Genomic DNA, 20642 nt, shown 5'->3' with positions numbered 1-20642 from the left:
GTCGGACTGTAGGGAAGAGTTAGATCATGTGTCTCCCCCTCAAACTGGGGCTGTGCCAATACTCCTTCCTGAGAGGCCAAGCTCAGGCCTGGCAGTAGGAAAGGGTGGGGGGTGGAAGTGGGGGTGCAGAGATGATGTAGACTGTTTACCTTCAGGTTATAGGCTGCCTGGGAAGTTCCCCCGCCCACACGCATTCCAGCCATGCCTCTCGCCCACAGGCCAGACCTTAGAACAGCACAGTGCCTGGGCCTGGCGCATGCAGGGAAGGTATCTTATGCCTTAGGCCTCCTGGTTCCTAAGGATGGAAGATGGGCTCAGAGAAGCCAAGGAAGGTCTTTGATCTTCTGGGAGATACCTAGAAAGGTCACTACCTGTCTCTGGAAAAGAACAGGGAATGAGGCCCAGCCCTCATGGGGATGGGGAAAGGGTGAACACGTTGTGGTCGGTTGTCTGTGAAGAAAGGAGAAACTGTCCAATGGGGATGTGGAACCTGACTTTAGTTCCAGACACCCCATGACGTACACACATCACACACAGGAAGAGGGTGGACACCCCTGTCCACGCCCACTATACCTCTTCTTCACAAAGGGGGCAGGAAAAAAACGGCACTGGCAGACAGAAGAGATTTCAATACAATCTATATTATCTCATATATATATTTCTTCCTGACTTTATTTGCTTGCTTCTGTCACGCATTTAAAATATCACAGAGACCAAAATAGAGAGTCTTTGTGGTGGAACGCAGGACAGTCACAGACGAGATACAAAACTAGGGCTCTGGCTTCATACAGCATACAGTTCATTTTCAAGTATTTCCTTTTATGTACAAAGAGCTACTCTACCTGGAAAAAATAAAAAATAAATGAGACAAGATAGGTTATGCATCCTAGGAAGGATGGGGCAGTCGGGTACAGGTTCCTGTCCTGTGTTCCCATGGACATTAGCTTCCTGCCCTGAGCTCCCCCGCAGCCTCACCCACCATGCCAACAGGCAAGTGTCAGGGTGGGTGGGGAACAGTGGGGACAGGACCAGCAACATACTTTGGCCTGGAAGGAAGGGAAAAGCCTGAGAAACAGACTGGTAGAAGCAATCCCAGGAGGGAACCATGGCAACGTCCCAAGGAGCTCCCACCTGCCTTCCTGGGCAGCTTGGGACATCTGGCCAGGCCTACTGGGTGGGGCTGAGAGTTGCCCTCTGCACCCTACATGCTGGCCTCTAGGCCATGAGGAAGGAAGGAGGCTAAGAAGGTTGCTAGGATGCAACAGCCCCATGAGGTCCCTCCCCATGGACCCTAGGAAAGGAACCTGTTTGTTCTAGAAGTGACCAGAGGGGGGGAGGGCTTCCAGTGAAGGCCACAAGGCAGGCTCTTCCTTCCACATCACTGTCCACCTCAGAGGCTACAGAAGCCAAAACCCAAGTGCTGCCTGGATTCCACATGCCAGGTTCTCTGCCACCCTACCTTGGAGTCCCAGGCCTAGAGGCAGCTCTGGGACATGAGTGGACAGGGAGCCAGGGGAGAGAATGGGTGGTCCCAGACAAGGGCACCTGATCCAGTGCCGCAAAGTCCTGAGTGCCAGCAGCTCAACAAGGAAGTGCCTGGGAGAGACTGGGGACCGGGGAGGGCTTTCATATGTGACTAAGGCACAGAAGAGATGGGCCGGGGGCCAGAGAGAGCGGAACACCAGGCCCTGCATGGCCAGGGGACCCAGGAGGGTCTGAGACCACCCCTCCCATGACCCCGCTGTATAACCATCCCTCCTCCAGCCTTCTTCTGGAAGTGGTCTGAAATGTGGAGACTCAGACTTCTCCCACGACCCAGGAGGGATAAGCCCCAGGCAGAGACCAGGACCCAGCAGGAGTCTTACTGCTCCATTGAGGAGGTGGTAGGGAACCCAAGCCCTGGCACAGTCAGGAATTATAGAAGGGCTCTGCCCCAAACTATCAAGAACTGGACCCAAGTGAGAGAGCAGTATGGGCTTCTGGCTGTCCTCAGCAGGCCAGAAGAGCTAAGAGGCAGCCCAAGTGGCCACAGTGAGGACACCCAAGGGCCCTGCGACCCACACGTCACCAAAGGGCCCATAGGCACAGAGGCATCCTTCCTAGGGGGTCTGAGGCTCCTGGGGGCTGGCTCCGATCCTTGCAGCATGCTAGGCAGGCCTAGGGTGGGAGAAGGGGAAGAGTCCATGGGGCATTCACATCGCCTCCTGCTGCCCAGAATGAGACAAATCTCACACTGGACAAAGATGAACAGGGAAGGGCAGGCAGGTGGGAAGATCAGGTTGGGTCTGGGTATTGCATGGTGTGGGTGGGCTGGGCCTGACAGCCTCGGCAGATAGCTTGTTGGGGAGGGGGCTTACGATGCAGCTTCTAGCCAAAACACAAGCATTAGACCCAGGCATGGCTGGTTCCAGACGTGTCCCCAGTACAGGTTGGGCAGCAGAGGTGTGGCAGCTACAGCCAGTGTCCTCTGCTCTTGCCCCGGGTAGTGCAGGGTTGGCCATGTAGACACATTCCTGAGGCCTGTTCCTCTGGAAGCGATATGCGAGTTGTTTCTGGTCCAATAAATAAAAGGGCAACAGCAAGGTTGTGCTGGCTGCTCCCCAGCCTGGCTGGAAGCTGGAGGAGGCACCTTTCCTTCCCCACCAGGGCCCACATTTAGAACTCATCATCAGAGCTGAGCAACAGAGTCTTCTCATTGTCACGGGCACCGCTAAGGCTGTGGGACCGGGAAAGGCTATGGGTGCCACCACGCCAGGTGGGTCCAGGCTCCAGCGTGGACTGCTGTGTGTACTGCTGGTAGGCAGGCGAGAAGTTGTGGATGGCATCCTGCACAATGTCGTGTGGGTTCATGGTCTCTTTGAGGCTGCTGGAGATGCTCTTCATGGGGGCACAGCGGCCTGCAGGGAGCAAGCAGGTGGGGCAAGGGCCAGAGTAGGAAGAGGGAAACTTGATTAGTTCCTGCCCCTACTCCTGGGACAGACCCCACCCCAATGTGCTTGTTCGCTTGTCCCCTCCTGAGACAACAGTGCTGTTGCTGACTGGAGTGAACAGGGGAGCTGTGAAGGAAGTGAAGATGGAGGGACGAAGACAACCATCCCGGGGAATGATGCTCACAGGCAGGAGCGACTGGACAGAAACAGAAGTCTGCAGCAGTTAACCTGGAAGACCCCAAGCTCCAGTGCCAGAGGCTCCACAAGGAGCAGGCTGCCCTCTTAAGAGGGCAGGAGCTTCCAATCCCTCCATCTGGAGATGTGCCCTACAGGACTGGGGCAGGGACGGAAGCACAGTGCGGGTCACTGAGTCAGGCTGGAAGGATGAACTCAACCCTGGGCCCGGGACTTGGGAATCAGTCTCTCCACCCTCTGGGTGCTCTGTCTTGGAGACACTGCCAAATGCCCCTGCCATTCTTAGTGGGCACTGTGCCCCAGAACCTAGCAGGGTGTATTTCAAAACTAAAGCATGGAGCAAAGGCAGCCAGGCTCAACAAAGGGCAGCCCTCTTAGGCAGGTGCTTAGGGCTCTCATCCAGAAGTGCCAACGGGGTGATGGGTACACAGAGGAGCCACAGAAAGGCATGCCAGTGACAGGACCAGACTGACGTGCAGGACAGACGTACAGACAGAGAAAGAGAGCAGACCTACCGTATGGACCGTATGTCAGCACTGCCCGAGGCCAAACCCAGGGCAAATGCAGGGTAAAGGGGCAGGGAGAGAAGCCGGAGGGATAGAGAAGACAAGAGACAGCTGAGTGAAAACTGCCTGCCCACCCCATGCCCAGTGACACTCCCACCCATCCCCAGACACCAAGGCTGGATACTCCCACCCATCCCCAGACACCAAGGCTGGACACTCCCACCCATCCCCAGACACCAAGGCTGGACACTCCCACCCATCCCCAGACACCAAGGCTGGACACTCCCACCCATCCCCAGACACCAAGGCTGGACACTCCCACCCATCCCCAGACACCAAGGCTGGACACTCCCACCCATCCCCAGACACCAAGGCTGCTCTGGTTGCCCCTGAAGGACAGTGCTCATGCTAACAGGAGTCATCCGTCTCACATCTGAGTCAGGGCCTCTATTCCCACTCCTCCCAGGGTTTGCTGGAGCTACACCTGCACAGAGCCCTGTGCCTTGCAAAGCTCACTCCTCTGCACAGGCTCAGAGGATGGCTGTAGAGCAGAGCTGACTTTTCACCCCAGACTAACGTGAAGCTGGGAGGGACTGGGTGCCATGGTTACGAGGAAGGACTAGAGCTCACACCAACAGCAGGTTGTCCTGGGTGGGTTGTTTCTTCTGGGGGGAGGGGTGCACCTAATGGTGGGGTGCTGTCTAAGGGTAGTACATGGAAAGACAGTCAGGTCACCAGTAAGGCGTTCCTGGAGAGCCTCCATGACACAACACCCCTCTGCTATAGATAACCCAGCTATTCCTGCAAACGGCCTGGCTTCAGGCCAGGGCCTGTTAAACCAGGCTTAAGGAACGTGTGTGTGTGTGTGTGTGTGTGTGTGTGTGGGTGTGGGTGTGTGTGTGTGTGCGCGCGTGCGCGCGCTTATCAGATTTTTCCCACTGGGGCCTAGCAGGTAGCAAGGGGCACCAGTCAGCAAGTGGCTCAGCACAGAGTAGGGATGCCATCAAAGACCAGGGTGGCAACCAGAGCACCACAGTGTGGCAGAGAGCACAGTCCAGCAGAGGCATTTCAAGGTTTCTTCCCAACCAGGATAGGAACTATCGAGGCCTGGACAGGGAGTCCTGTGCCTGTGGACCCCTAAGGCTCTCCATGCCAAGCACAGGGACTGGCGGTAGGCACTGAAGCCTGGGGAAGGAGGTTGTCTGGTCTCTAGTCATGGGGGAAAGCTGATGGCAACTGGATGGCATATGCCTTGGACAGGAGACCTCCCTCTCCCAACCCATGCAGTCTCTCACTGTGGATGCCAGCCTCGGGCATTCCCCTCAGGAACAGGCCTTCTGCCCCACTGGCCCGCTGCTTTCCCAGACAGCTGCACTTCCCAGTCACTAGAAAGCTCCTCAAGGCTTATGTGTCCTAACCAATCACAGAAGCACCCAGGGTGGGGCCCAACCTCCTACACCAAGGGCTGCAGAACATTCTTTAGCAACAAGGAGCAGAGGTGTGAAAAGCAAGCTGTGGAAACTACCTCTGATCCTGCTTCTCACAGGGAAATAACTTCCTGCTGTTTCTTCCTTGAAGAATCTCACTCAGCAGACAGAACAGGACAGAGCAGACTAGGCACGGTGGTGTCTGGTCACTAGTCTCTGTCCCAACTTTCTTTTTTGTTCTTTTTTTCAAACTCACAGTAACCCTTCTGCCTCGGCCTACCAAGTGCTGGGATTATAGGAATACACCCTTCTACCCCATCTGTGGGTCTCCACACTAGGACCTAAAGGCTGAACTTAAGTTTCCAGAAACAAACCAGGGGTCCCTCTTTAGCCCCTCTTTCAGAAGAGACAGGGTCAACCCTTATAAGATGCTGGGAGGTTCTGGAGCTGACCTCATGAGGCTGGGGTCCTGCTCTAGGAACCTGGCTCATACCTTGAGCGTCCAGCCTCTTGTCAGCGTAGACCTTGTAGGTGAAGGCATGCCGCAGGGCCAAGGCTGCGAAGAACATCTCAACACAGATGATGAAGTCCTGGTAGCCAGCAGCCACAGTGCCCTCACCCACGGACACACGGGCTGAGTTGATCTTTGGGATGGCCCCACATTTCTCTAAGATGGCCAGCAGCATGCCTGGGCAGGAAGAGGCATTGTCTGGTCACACACTGGACCCCTCCCCAGCCCTTCATGCAAAGCCACACGGATAGCCACACACTGCAGGGTAGTCAAGGTCTCTGCAAACCCAATCCTTGCAGCTACCTGTCAGTCAGAAAACTGCGACATCACTAACCGTACAAGGCTGCACTGAAGTTTCTTGGAAGCCTCGGCCCTCCCAAATGCCCAGGGCAGGACATAAAGGACAGCACTCTGGCCTGGGACTCAGTTGTGAAGAGATGAGCAAGAGTGGGAGATGGACCCGGGGCTGTGATCACCAGGCCAAGAGGAGACTCACCTTGCCAGAAGGAGAGGAAGATGACGGACTTGACCATGAAGAACTTGAGGACAGGGCTGTAGGGACTCAGCAGCTCCCGGGTGGCGAAGTAGAAGAGGAAGAGGGCGTAAAGGGCCAGGCTGACTGAGATGTTGTAGATGATAGTCACATAGAGGTACCCACTGGTGACACTGTGGAACAGGCATGCCGTGGCTGGGACCGACCCTGAGAAGGCAGATTGCTCCCTCCTCTGCCCTGCCTACAACCTATTTCCATGGGTCATGGCTGTGCTCTCCAGCAAGGAAGGCACAATGACCACTGGACACACTGGGAGTGTGCTACAGAGGTGTGTCTGTAGGCAGGCAGTCTTCCACTTCTGCTTCACTCACTCAGATGGTGACCCTGCTTTGAACCCATTCCTGATGGAGGGCACTAGAGGGAAGCCAGGGCTATGCTGCAGGCCATAGGTCACAGTGGGTACCCCTAAGCTTGTTCTGCTCTCCTGACCTCAGTGGGCTGTAGTACACGTTCCAGGCAGTAAGAAGAACTCACAGTATGGAACCAGGTATAAGGCCGCCTTCACTAACCCACAAATGAAAAGGTGTGGCCAGTTCACACAGTAGAGTCTACTGTGTGACTCTACTAGGGCTAAAGACTGCCTCCCAGGCTCCTTCACTTTTAGAACCTGCCTTAGAGTAGCCACCACCCTCTGAGACTCACCCACGGTTACTACTTGATGTGGGAGTGTCATATATCAATCTGTTGATTTCATTGGTTAAGTAATAAAAAAAAAAACTGCTTAGCCCTGATAGGTTAAAACATAGGTGGGAGTAAACAGAAGAGAATGCTGGGAGGAAGAGGAAGTGAGCTCAGAGACACCATGCTCCCCTCTCCCGGGAAGATGCGATAGCTCTGCTCTCTGAGGCAGACTCGATCAAGCTCCGGCCCAGGATGGATGTAGGCTAGAATCTTCCCGGTAAGCGCACCTCAGTGCTACACAGATTATTAGAAATGGGCTAGTCCAGGTGCGAGAGTTAGCCGAGAAGAGGCTAGATATAATGGGCCAAGCAGTGTTTAAAAGAATACAGTGTCCGTGTAATTATTTCGGGGCATAAGCTAGCAGGCGGCTGGGGTGCTGGGGACACAGCCCTGCTGCTCTTATTACAACAACTACTATGCATCCTAAATATTAATATGGATGTGACTCGCTAAGACCAAGTGCAAGATGGCCACTGCCAGGCTCAGGCTGAAAGTCAGGGAGGTCTGAGTCCCATGCAATTTAGAAAAAAAAAAAAAAAACACGTACAGGATCTGTCAAGGTAGGGCACCCACCCTTGTGCCAATATACCCATAAGTCCCAGGGAGGACCCCTGCTTACTCAAAGTCCCCGTCCCGGTACTTGCCGAAGGCCTGGAGAATAACAGTGCTGACGGCCATGAGTGGCTTCACCACACAGAACTGCAGGGTGGCCTATTTGGGAAACAAACAAGACAGGATAAAGTAGGGATGCGGGAAAGCACCAGTTCTGGCAGCTGAGCCTATGCTGGTTCCTAGGAAGGAGGAAAAGGGAACTGTGTGCAGGGGGAAGCAGGATGGGTAAAGAGACATGATGATATTGGGGACTCAAGGACTAAGAATATAGGGCTCAGTGGACCAGTAGTAGAAGACACCTCAGAGACGGCTCAGAGGATGAGGGGCCTTCAGGAAGATGGAGAGAGGCAGGATCCAGGTAGAGGGAGCAGCTTCAGGCCAGTAGGGTAGGGCTCAGCAGGTAAAGACATAGGTAAAGACTTCTTTGCCAAGTCTGCTGACCTAACTTTGATCCTCAAGACACGCAGTGGAAGGAAACAACTTTCTGCAAGTCATACCCATGCATGCACTCATGCAAATAAATACATATATGCATGCATGCATGCATGCATACATACATACATACAAAGGTGCAGTTCACGCAGAGGCTCACCCAGGGCAGAGTGTGAACAAGGACAGGAAGTGGGCACTAGAGAGAACAACAGGTCCTGGACCGCATTCTCTGAACAAGTGAGCTCTAAGGAGGAGTTAGCCATACAGGGAGCGGGTGAGGACAAGGCCTCTGCTTCCCTAACCCATGCTCTGGCCTGGGTCAGGGTTTCTGAGGAACCAGGGTCTGAGTAACCTGGAGTTGGCCTTCAAGAGCAGCAAGTGGGGAGAAGACATCCCTCTAATATGTGGGAGCCTAAAAAGGTACGTGGGCATTCAGGCCTGGTTGGCTATCCACTGCAGTCTCTCAGGCAATCACCTGGGCTCCAAGTGGTAGCAACCTGGGCAATGTTAAAGTAACCCATGCCCACGGCACAGGGTTGCAAATATGGGGATGAAAGTGGATGTCCGCGTCATCCACAGGCTCCCAGTAACCTAAAAGTGTTCATCCTCAGCCGGAAGTCCTGAGTAAAGGAGAGGGCACATGAAACTCCAACACGTGCCTTGGAGAGCATGGCTCTGGATAGGACCAGTGGCTGGAGCAGAAGGGCAGCCTGGGAACCCATCTCTGCCCCACTGAGGACTGGGCTGAGCCATGGCAGAGGAGCGTGTGACAGGAAGAGCTACGTGCTGCTACTAGAAAGCCCTACACAATCCCTGGACTGCAAATCTCCACCCAGAGCGAGCTCGGGGAAGGAAGAAGGGCAGTCAGACAAGAAAACTTGAGGCATAGAGCTGAATGGTCAGACGAAGGACTGGAGCCCAAGTCAGCAGACCTCAGAGCCTTTGTCCAGCTATTCCATGGGTCAGTCTGAGATTCGCAAACCAGGTTAGATGTCAAAGTGACATCAGTCCCAGGAGTGGGCAGTCCTTTCTACTCTGTTGGGATGGGTTGGGGTCACTGATCCAAACATCTTCCCTCCCTTCCTCCCTCCTTTCCCTGTCTGCCCCTCCTCCCTCCCCCCTTTCTCCTCTTCATTGGCAGTGCTAGGGACAGAACCCAGGACCTCACACATGTGAGGCAAGTGCTTTTCCACCACTCTGTAGCCCTAGCCCAGGAATTTCCACTTTTAACAAGTGCTCCAAAAGACTCAGACACTGGGCTCTGGGCCCAAGGACATCCTGGCCCACCCTGTGGCTCTGGAACGAAGATACTATGAGTGCTGGGGCGCCTGCTGGGAGCCTTCGTGTGTTATTCTCCTCTCACTGCCGGCCTGCCACGTCAAGTTCAACAGCAGAGTCTCGGAGCCCACAGGGCAGGGAATGACCCACACCTGGTGATGGTGAGGCCGACTGTGCTCTGGCTGTGACCTCTGCTCTGCTCTTGAGAGCAGAACTCTGAGGACAATGTAATGATCAAAAGTGGGGATGAGTCACAGCTGGGCCTGGACCACGTAAACAAGGCTCTGCAAGCCCCACCCTGGACCAGGACAGTTTTAACCCCTTCTGGGCCACTCCACAAGAGAGATCCTGAGGCTCCCTCAGGGAGACAGAACCAGTGGCTGAATTGGAGCCTGGGCATGTCTACTGACATGCTGCTTGTGTGGGCAGCCGTGCTGTGGGCCCTGAGCTCTCCATAGAGGATGAAAACAGGGTGGCCCTAGGGTAGGCTGCAGTGTTCCTGGCGGGGAGGGGGGAGCGCATTTCTCTCGATTATTTTTGGTCATGCTGGAGGGACTGACTGAGGGCCTGCAGAGGCCAAGGGCAGTTACAAAGACTGGGTGTGGCACCCTCAGCTTGTGTCTCCCTGAATGAGCCAGAGCTGTGCTAACGGCTGACACCCACGGCCTCATCTGTTCCTTTTAGTTACCCCTTGAGATAAGTACTGCCACCCCCATTTTATAAAAGGACAAACAAGCTCAGAAAGGTTGAGCAAATAATCTGAGGTCACATAGCCAGAGAAGCTAGAAGTCCAACTCTAGCCAGGAAGTGGTAGTCAAGGAAACCAAAAGCTGCAGCACTGCCAACTGGAATGTGGGAGAGGGCAGGGACCACACAGTCTTGTCTGTTATGTATCTTTAACACCTAAACCCTCCAGCCCTGGACAAAGGGATGAGTTCTCAGACTGACAGGCTACAACTCCTGGGTGCTTTCTGGTTCAGCACAATTCAGTCCAAATGAATAAGACTCCAGACTAGATTCCCTGGCCCGAGGCTGCTAGGTATTCCAGGATGTTCACTGCCCACCTTAGCAGATGGTCCTAACTCGGTGTCTCCAGATCAGCTTGGGGACAGCTGGGGGCCAGGTGACTTCCACTGGTAGGGCACAGGTCAGCATGCAACAGGAACTGCCCTCTGAGACGCAGGTCTGAACCTGGGTCCCTAGCCTGGTCCTCCTGACCTGGGGCTGCTTCTGGGCACATACCTGTTTGCAGAAGCGCAGGAAACCGATGGAGTAGGTCTTTCCCCAGAGGCAGCATGTGCCATACATGCAGCTTGACCTAGGGGAGACAAGTAGAAAAACCTGGGAAATGGGAAGGGTGGGATGGAAAAGGCTGCCCTCTGCATCAAACAAGCCAGGGCCCAGGTGGGGCCAGCAATACACACAAAATGGCCCAGAAAGCACTGAATGAACAAGAAAAACTGTAGGAGAAAGCAAACAGGAGAGGACAAAGAGGACAAGGAAGGAGCTAGAGAGCAAGGCAAGCAGAGCACAGGCATGGGTGTAGTCTGGATGTCCAACTGCATGGCTGTGGGTGCCCAAGTGGGGGTCAGGACACTGTTGTACTTACTCAATGGCCTTCCCCCTGATCTCAGACATGATGGCACTCTCTCCCCCAAGGTACTCATAGCACAGGCTCAGGAAGTTATAGATGACAAAGGCTGTGGAAAGTCCAGAGTACTCAGGTCAGCAGAACGGTCACTCAGAATACAACAGCAAGGAAAGGGGCTGAGCACAGCTGCGCTTAACCCTGGCAGGCTCCTGATGATAGCTGACCCTTTCAGGATACAGGGCAGCAAAAAGTTGGGGCAAAGAGTCATGGACCCCTGAGCCCAACCGCCCATCTATGGCCCATGCTTCTATTACTTAGGAGCTGTATGGCTTTAGGCAGGATTCTCAAGCTCTCTGGGCCTGCTTCCTCCTCTGTGAACTGGGAAAAGTGCTTCCTGAGGGCCTACTGTGAGAAGAGCAGTGGCCATGAAGCCCGACTGGAGGCTAGGCTCCTAGGACAGTACTCAATAAATGGCGTGAGGCTTTCTCCAGGGTGTGAACACACTGCAGGTAGGAACGGAGTCCAGCCTCCAGTACCGACTGAAACCCTGGTACCTGTACCCACAACTAACACTGACGGGATAACCGAGGGGATAGATGTGGTGCCCCAAAGCAAAGCGTCTGCAGCAAAGGCCCAGGGCAGGCCACAGGCCTCCCTGCAGACTGGCTGTCACAGGACTCCTTTTGGTAGGCCTGGAAGGAAACCTTCAGAGAAACCACAGGGCCCAGCAGCATCATCTCTTCCTGCCAAGCAGTCCAGCAATGCTTTCCTGAGGAGGACCTGCCATCGAGCTTACACCCTTCCCGTTCTGTGGCGTAAGCCTGGGCTGTTGGTCTAGCCTCAGCTACAGCCAGTTCTGACTGAGCTGCTCAGACTACCACTGCATTCAGCTCTCAGCTCAGGACTGCCTAGAAGTACACAGCCAGCCAGGGTGCTGCTTCACTCCAGAGAACCATTAACGAGTCAATAATGGACTCAACCAGTTCTCAGAGAGAGGAGACAAGAGACTCCTTAGACATGACCTGATTGGTCAAATCAGGCCCCCTGGCCATCTGGAAAAATCCATCCCTTCCTACAAAACACAGGCTCACAAAGAAAAGATCCAAACACTCAGCAATAGCGTTTACACCAGAGGCCTCTACACAGGCCAGAAACAGAACAGAGAGGGGCCAGGAGGTGTAACTCAGGCAGCAGGCTGTTACCCTACCACACTCTTAATATGGTTCCAAACCTGGTCTCCAGGAAGGCCCCTGTGCATCCTGAATACCAGGCCATGTGCTAGGCTCCAGGACACATCAGTGACCATGGGATCCACAGTTCAGAGGGAACTGATGGTCTCTCCTACTCCTGCCCTGGACTGTCGGACGTCTAGAACTTTCTGCTCCATTCTAGAAACCACATCTCAAATTATAGACAAGAGTATGCCATCAGGAAAGGAGGGTGAGGATCAAGAACAAACAGGACTATACTAGAGGCTTGTCCACACTCCAGACAAGGGCCACGGTCTCAGGGCAGATCCCAGGAGGACTTTAGCTTAGCAGAATGAAAAACCTTTCTCCCTCCCTGTTTTTCAAGACAGGGACTCATCATGTAGGTAAGGCTGACCCCAAACTGGGAGAGATCCTTTGGCCTCTATCCCCCAAAAATGCTAGCTTACAGGCAAGTGCCATCACACCTGACTTGGAAAGAATATTTTTTTTTCAAGACAGAGTGTTTCTCTATGTGTATTCTTGGCTGTCCTGGAATTTGCTCTGTAGACCAGGTTGGCCTTAAACTCAAAAAGATCCGCCTGCCTCTGCCTGCCGAGTGCTGGGATTAAAGACGTGCACCAATTAGAAAGAATATTTCTTATCAGCATCATCATCAGAGAAGGAAGCTGTGACCTCCTGGCTGGCCATTAGATGCAGGCATCAGAGGCAGGCAACCCTCAGCAGAGATGGGGGCCCCTTCCAACCCCCAAAGGCAACTTCTCTAGCCAGTAACTACCTGGACAGGAGGTTACAGTCTAAGTCATTATGGTCCCCCCAGTTTCTCAGCTGTGAGCCCCACAAACAGCTACAACGCACAGCCTGGGAGATCAGGACGTCGGTGAGAACCTGTTCAGAAGTGTCCTCTAGCTGTCCCTGCAGCTGCACCCAAGGCTAGAAGTCATATACTGTTCACTATATGCTCCCTGACCACCTATGGAAGGCTAGGTACCATAAAGAACTGATGGTCCTATGTGCTTCTGGCTGCTCCCAGCTCTCTCCTGTCAAACCTGAGCATCTTCAGCAGGTCTCTGCCTCTGCTACACGGAAACTCTAAGTTGATCCGGAATGACTAAGTTGTCTGGGACATTCCAGATAACTGAGGATATGTCTGCAAAATGGAATTTGCCTGCTCTGACAGGAGTCCCTTCTGCTTGTACACTGAGACTCAGAACATTCTTTCCCACATTCCAGAGGCACGTGGCCTTCCTAGGCAATCACAGTTCAATGAGCCAACTCTGCTGGACAGGGGACCTGCCCCTAAGCAACTGTCCCCAATTCCACACTGCTCCAAAGCCGTCCTTCCCTGTGAATGCATCCTTTGTGAATTCTGCTTGTCCCTTCTTCTGGCAGCCCACATGCTGTTTCTGAGCCCTCACTCATCGGCTCTCTCCCTTTACTTAGATCCACTGAGCTCCTACACTTCCTGTTTGTGAGCTGTGGCTAGTGGCATCATTAACTGTCAGGGTGTCCTACTGAGAGCAAACTGGCCAATTGCTTTAAAAATTTTTTTTTAAAAAATTCACATATATTGGCAATTTCTCAGAAAATTAGGAAACAACCTTCTTCAAGACTCAGCAATGCCATTTTTGGGTATATACCCAAAGGATGCTCAATCGTACCACAAGGACATGTGCCCAACTATGTTCATAGCAGCTTTGTTTGTAATAGCCAGAACCTGGAAACAACCTAAATGCCCCTCGACCAAAGAATGGATAAGGAAAATGTGGTACATTTACACAATGGAGTACTACGCAGCAGAAAAAATAACGGCATCTTGAAATTTGCGGACAAATGGATGGATCTAGAAAACATCATATTGAGTGAGGTAACCCAGACCCAGAAAGACAATTATCACATGCACTCACTCATAAGTGGCTTTTAGACATAAAACAAAGAAAAACAAACTGATAATTCACAATCCCAGAGAACCTAGACAACAATGAGGACCCTAAGAGAGACATACATGGATCTAATCTATATGGGAAGTATAAAAAGACAAGATCTCCTGAGTAAATTGGGAGCATGGGGACGATGGGAGAAGGTTGAAAGGGGAGGAGAGAGGATGGGAGGGGAGCAGAAAAAATGCATAACTCAATAAAATCAATTAAAAATTTCACATACATTTATTTGTATATATGTGTGAACACACGTGTGCCACATTATGCGTGTGGAGATCAGAGAACAACTTGCAGGAGTCGCTCTCCCCTTCCGTCAGATGGATCCTGGAGAACAAACTCGGGTCATCAGCCTTTGTGGCATCTTCACTGGCTGAGCTATCTCGCTGGCCCCAGGCCTATGGATCTTTGTTCATTCTGGGCCACACACAAGATTCAGTGTGTCTAGGTGTGAGCTCTGGGCCAAGGGTAACACTGTTCAGCTGTGAGGCCAGCACAAGGAAGGCTGGAGCAAGAGGATCATGAACTTGAGGACAGCCAGGGCTACACATCTAGACTGTTACCTCGAAAACAAGAATCTGAACTCTGAAACGGGGTGAAGGACACTGCATTCCTCCTATGCACGTACACTCTTCCCAACAGAGAGCTCACAATTCTCTGGGGAAAACAATGGTTTCTTCCCTCTCCTTTTACCAAGCCCAGCATACGGCTAATCCTGGCTGCAGAGAACCAGGCATCTAACAGGTCATTTTGGGCAAGCTTTGCAGCTCCCTGCAGTTGTTTTCACACTGTGTAGTGGTGTGCGATACACACTCCACCTGGTAACTAGCAGGTAAGAATGTGCTAATGATGATGAAGAACCTGGGCCAAACTGTAAACACCACATAAACATGTGTAACACAGCATACTGCAGGGAGCAGAGGAAGCTGCATCTCCGTCTCTAGTCACCAAGTCCCAGGCTCTTACCTCACCCCAAACCTACTCAGACACCAAAATGCATACGGCAATTATCTCTCACTCAGCCCTGTGACCTTTCCCAGTGCTGTGTGAACTACAGCCTCATCAGCTGAGTGCTGTATTATAGTGATATTTTGTGTTATAATAAAGCAAGCTTGCCTGAAGATCAGAGTGCAAAGCTAGCCACATTAGAGAACCATACAGGCTAGGCAGCAGCCACACTAGTTAGCCAAAGAGGCCAGGTGGTGGTGGTGCACGCCTTTAATACCAGCACTATAGAAGGTTATAAGATGGGACGAGGGTTCAGTCCGCAGTCTGAGGTTTGGTGGAGAGCATTGCAGTCTACAGTCACACTGAGGATAGGGGTAAGATCTCTCTAGTGGCTTGGCTGCTTTGCTTTTCTGATCTTCAGCTTGAACCCCAATATCTTCTCTGGGTTTTTATTACTCATGCTACACTGTATGGAGCTGAAGCATCCTGGGAAAGGGGCCCAAAATCTTTGAGGTTCAGCCCCTGCCTTAGAGAATGGGAACCCTGTCATCTACACGAGTATAGTTGTACACTTCCTGAGTGTAACACATAGCTGTCCCCTCTAAAATCAACTAGACAATTGGACTGACCTCATATAAGAAGCACACTACCAAGGGCAGGAAGAATGCCAATGCAGTCACTGCTGGGAGACAACAGAAGCTCTGGGTGATGCTCTGGGCTAGCTGTCCTGGGGGAAAGGAGGTGCCAACAAGGACCCCAAAAGAGCCAGGTGGGCGGCTCACGTAATGCAGGGAGATCTCTGCAAGCTCAAAGCTAGCCTAGGTTACACAGGGAGTCTCAGAGTTGAGTGTGATGGCACACACCTGTAATTCAGCAGAGGTAGAAGCAGTGAGTTCTAGGCCAGCCAGAGCTATGAAACAAAACCTAATTTTAAAAAAGGGGAGGGTAGAGCCCAGAGGACCCCAGTCTTGTGCAGCTGAGGTTGTGGGTTGCAAGTGGGGAAGTGACCCAAAGACTCCACACAGAACTTCAGGCTGTGAGTGTGTGTCTAAAGGGCTAGAACTCGGCCCGGCTGAGGGCGGTAATGAGATTGGCAGAAACGCAACCATTCCCATAGCCCTCTTCCCAAACCCACTGCTCACACAACCTGCCTGCATCTTCTGAGCAGAAGACAGGAATCGTATGTTGTGGAGAATCACACAGCACCTGTCTCATGTCTGTATGAACACGACAGGGAAGACTGTTTATGCTCAACTGGAAGGCCCAGTTATCAGGAAGCAAAGCTGAAGACATTAGATAGCTGAGGATGCTTTCTAACACAAAGGTAAAAGACTAAAGCAGGGGCAGAGAGATGGCTCAGAGGGTGATACCACTACTGTATAAGCATGGAGACCCAAGCTCAAATCCCCACAAAGCCGAGCATGGTCATGTGCAACTGGGATCTGTAACTCCAAAGCTGGTGAGGGGGTGAGGGATGTTCGGGGCACACCAGAAGATTGATAAGGTTTCCTGGCCACAGTCTAGCTCCAGATTCAAAGAAAAACCCTGACAGAAAGTGATAGACAGGACACCAGACAACCTCCTCTGGCCTCTGCATGTGCACACACACATATGCATACAGCACATGCGCGGAGAGGAAGAGGGAGAGGGAGAGGGAGATGGAGAGGGAGAGGGAGGGAGGGGGAGGGAGAGAGGGAGAGGGAGAGGGGGAGGGGGAGGGGGAGGGGGAGAGGGAGAGGGAGAGGGAGGGAGAGAGAGAGAGAGAGAGAGAGAGAGAGAGAGAGAGAGAGAGAGAGAGAGAGAGAGAAGCAAATCAAACAGATGCAAAGAGCTCAAGGAGGAGCTGATACGGAAGAAAACGTAATTAATATCCCCAGAGAAAAGAAACTCTGAAGCACCAAGAACAGGGGGCTCGGAGAAGCACAGAGAAGAGCCAGCGCACATCACAGTGAGGGGAGAGAAGCAGAGCTGGGGAAGGACGCTCACAGATGATGACGTGAAAAGCAAGCCAACCAACAGCTCTTGGAGAGCAACAGGAAAAAGACACTGAAAAGATGTGAGAGACTCGTGAGCCTCGTTCCAGGAGCACATCCCACGGCAGGAATCCCAGAGAGGAAAAGAGGAAAGAGACGATACTTCCGAGGGACTTGGCGGAACAGCTGAGAACCATAAAGATGCCCTCCCTGGGTGGACATTCCCAAAGACATGAAAGATGGAGAAGTGTTTCAAGTCCATGTGTGGCTGCTGGAAGCCCTGCTCAGCCCACTAGGATCTTGAATCCCTTACAGTGAGCATATAAGTAAGGCCATGCTCCTGATGAAGACTCAGGACTGCTGACTTCACCAAGGTTTATGGCTCCTACCTGTGCAAACTTCCAACCAAATGGATGCTACAGTCCATGGCTAAGAGGAGTGTTCATACTTGAGAACGCCATGAAGGCCCTGGAACTAGGCCTCTGGATGAAGTGACAGGGACCTGGACACAAAGATTAGGTATGCTGTGGCTAGTGGTGGGTGGTCCTGGCTTGCTTTAACTCTAGTATATACTTTATATTCAGACAAATTAAGCAAAACCTGGGTAGTTTTGGAACCCAACCTTGCTGAGTCCTGATGTGAGTATCTCTTTCCAGATTACTAACTAAATGATAAAGTTTAAATAATTAAATCATTTGTAAAAGGAAAGGAAAAGTATCAAAGACACAAACAAGGGAAGGTCTCAGGTCCTAAGTTGGGGAGTTCAAGCCTGTCAACATGGTGAATATTAATTACTCTATCTTCTGTGATTTCAGAACTTAGAGGTTGAAAACAAGATTTAAAAGGCAGAAAGAAAGCTGGGTGATGGTGATGCACACCTTTAATCCCAGCACTCAGGAGGCAGAGGCAGGCAGATCTCTGTGAGTTTGAGGCCAGCCTGGTCTACCAGAGCTAGTTCTAGGACAAGTCCCAAAGCTACAGAGAAACCCTGTCTCGGACAAACCAAAGAATATGCCAGTGACTACACAGGGTCAGAATCCAGCAGACTTCCCAGAAGCAGCACCAGGAGATGAAGCTGTGAGAAGTGGCCTGTAGGACCCGCCCTCGAGGTGCGGTCCCTTCCCGGGGATGTCAATCACAGAGCAGTTCAATAAGGACACTCTGGACTTCACGTCAGCACCCCTATGCGCCTGCTCGTCCAGGAGGCTGGTGAAAGATGGGCACAGACCAACAGAAAGAAGAAACCACAAACAAAGGAGAAACGGAAACAGGTGGCCCACGCTGTACAGAAGCCGACACAAGTCCAAAGAGGTGAATGACAGAACCTGGTAACAGCTGAGCAGAGGAGGCCTCACCAGCAAGCACTGCAGACTCCAGGGAAATGTGGTCAAAGAAAAAGCCAGCAGTGACAGAGTCACACAGCACCTGCTGTCTCAGGGAGAGCGGGGCTGGTTATTCAAAAACTCAAACTGTAGCACTCAGGAATAAATGAACGATAAGTATAGAAAACTGGACAACCCCAAAATGAAATATGTAGTCAGTACTTGTAGCAAGACCCAGACTTCTACATGGAAAGGGCAGGGGGAGCCAGCCTGTGGTACACCTACAAACATAGCACCCAGGAACGGAGGCAGGAGGACCGAGCATATGGAACCCGTCACAAAACCAAATGAAATGAAAGAAAAGGAGTGTAGGGCAATGCAAGGCTCACCTCTAGACAATATTTAAATATATAAAATGCAAACACTAAATGCACACCTAGAAAAAATTGTAGTCTAGTCTCCTTGGTAAGGTGAAGAAAAGAGAAGTGTTTATGAGCGTGTGTGTGAGTGCATGCGTGTGTGCCTTTTTAGTTTTGCCACTAAAAGAGACCTGAAAAGAGGTACAGAAGGGACAGGTGAGAGTGAGGGCCAGGCTGCTGACTCTAGACACTAACTGCCAGTGACCTCAGGCAGCCTCAGCTCCAGGTGCTCAGCGCTGCTTGTGAAGTCCCTGGGAGATGGGCAGTCTGAGACAACAGTGTTGCTAGGAGATGAGCTTCCCAGAGTGGCAGACTTCCTGAGCCAACCTTTCCACAGGCAGGGAGGCTGGCTGGGGCAGGTGGGAGCAACAGAGAGGCCTTTGAAGTGGGGGTGCCACCCACCATCTGCTGCTACTCTGGGATGTTGAGTAAGGGCAGAATGGTAGCTCCCCCAAGTCCCCACAGTTTGCAAAATGTCCCATCTTCAGGGCCGAACAAAGGAGAAAAGCCTACATTTGCCCCTAGACTACACAGGACTCAGGGACACAAACATGCACAAAGACACATACACAGCTCAAAAACAACCCTTTGCTTCTATAAGAACCAGGTGAGTAGAAGCTGCCCCACTTGAGGCTGGCACCTGAAGGGAGAAGGGTGTTCAGCTCTTCCCTTCCCCAGCCAGAGTCTCCCTGGGGGTTTCTGCTTCCAGGAACATCAAGCACAGTGGAGCACTGAGCAGGTCCCCATCTGCCTCTATATTCCCTCCTGGAAGGAATTTATGAGAGCACCAGCCAGGAGGAGGGTACTGGGAATCAATGCAGCCCTACAGAGGGGTGGGTAGAGCTCACGGTGTGAGCTACTCAAGTCCCTTTACTCAAAAGTACATGCCTGGCATGTATGGCCCCCCTTCCTCCAACACAGACTGGACTGGGAAGTGTCTTAGTTGGTTGAATGTTTGCCTAACATCTAGAAAGCCCTGGGTTCCATGCCCAGCACCACATAAAACCAGATATGGTGGCACACACCTGTAACCCCAGCACTTGGGAGGCAGAGGAAAGAGGATCTCTAAGTTCAAGGTCAGCCTGGTCTACAGATCAACTTTCAGAACATCCAGGGCTACACTGAGAAACCCTGTCTCAAAAGAAAAAAGAGAAGAAAAAGAGTTTGAGATCTGGTGCTGTAAAGATGGCTCAAGGTTAAGAGCCCTAGCTACTCTGCCAAAGGAGCATTCTGGCTTGGTTATCAATACCTTCTCCTGGCCTCTTCAGGCATTACATATGTGGTACACAGACTTACATGCAGGCAAACATTCATACACATAAAAGATAGACAGACAAAGACTATAAGGTGCACACCTTTACTCCCAGTATTCAAGAGCAGAAACAGGCAGATCTCTGAGTTCCAGGCCAGTTGGAGCTATAAAATGAGACCCTGACACCACCCCAAAAAAAGTTTGAGGCCATCCTAGGCTGTGTATTCTGTCTCAAAGTGTGGGGGGGAGTCAGCTGAGTCATGTGCCTGGCTGTGCTCTCCACTGAGGGCAGCCCCCCGGCAGAGCAGCATCCACTGCAGACGCAGATAGCGCCTGGTCTACGTGTGGACAAAGAGAATGTGACACTCAGGAAAAGGCAGGATGAGGGTCAGGCCTCAGGCCCACACAGGGCTGGAAAACCAGACCATGCCTGCTCCCAACACTAGGAACTACTTTCTGCTCTAGCTAGGATGGAAGTTGATGTGTTTCCTGTAGAGGCTGTGGAGAAGGCAAGAAAGATGAGGGGGGACATGGTGGGAGGAGCTAGGGAACCAAGGCCATGAGAGGGTGCAAGTCCTTTCCTTTGAGACACAACAGAGCACCACATGGGACACATGGGGTTGTGGCTGTGTAAATCGTCCCACCCATACGTGGGGTTTCTATCCCTGGAAGGACCATTCACAAGTTGCCCACCAGCCAGAGAAGCTGGAACTGAGAAAGATGAGCTAGAGGTGGTGCTCCTGCCTCTGGGTATTTGTGAATGTGTCCTGGGGTCCCCCACACCAAAGCACGTCTGTAAGGGGAGACTTGGGTACACGTGTACCCATCCATCAGGGTAGATGGAGAGTCAGGTGGGGAAGGGGAATC

At 52.2% G+C, this 20642-nt stretch overlaps 1 protein-coding gene across 2 annotated transcripts in view; it reads right to left on the bottom strand.

Annotated features, from left to right (window-relative positions):
- Positions 1–621: 621 nt before the first annotated feature.
- Tmem184b (transmembrane protein 184B) overlaps positions 622–20642 on the bottom strand; it is a 44919-nt gene continuing 24898 nt past the window's right edge. The window contains exons 4-10 of one of the 2 annotated variants that reach the window (XM_075959897.1): positions 10735–10825; positions 10368–10443; positions 7423–7514; positions 6066–6235; positions 5552–5746; positions 3641–3661; positions 622–2897 (exon numbers count right to left, since the gene is read on the bottom strand). In XM_075959897.1, coding sequence (XP_075816012.1) covers positions 2656–2897; positions 3641–3661; positions 5552–5746; positions 6066–6235; positions 7423–7514; positions 10368–10443; positions 10735–10825 — 887 coding nt within the window. In that variant the 3' untranslated portion in view covers positions 622–2655. The remainder of the gene's footprint in view (positions 2898–3640; positions 3662–5551; positions 5747–6065; positions 6236–7422; positions 7515–10367; positions 10444–10734; positions 10826–20642) is intronic. The other variant, XM_075959896.1, reaches the window with a different exon arrangement.

Source organism: Microtus pennsylvanicus, chromosome 2, assembly GCF_037038515.1.
Source record: "Microtus pennsylvanicus isolate mMicPen1 chromosome 2, mMicPen1.hap1, whole genome shotgun sequence".
In the NCBI taxonomy this organism is placed as follows: domain Eukaryota; kingdom Metazoa; phylum Chordata; class Mammalia; order Rodentia; family Cricetidae; genus Microtus; species Microtus pennsylvanicus.
This window is presented reverse-complemented; position numbering and strand designations above follow the sequence as displayed.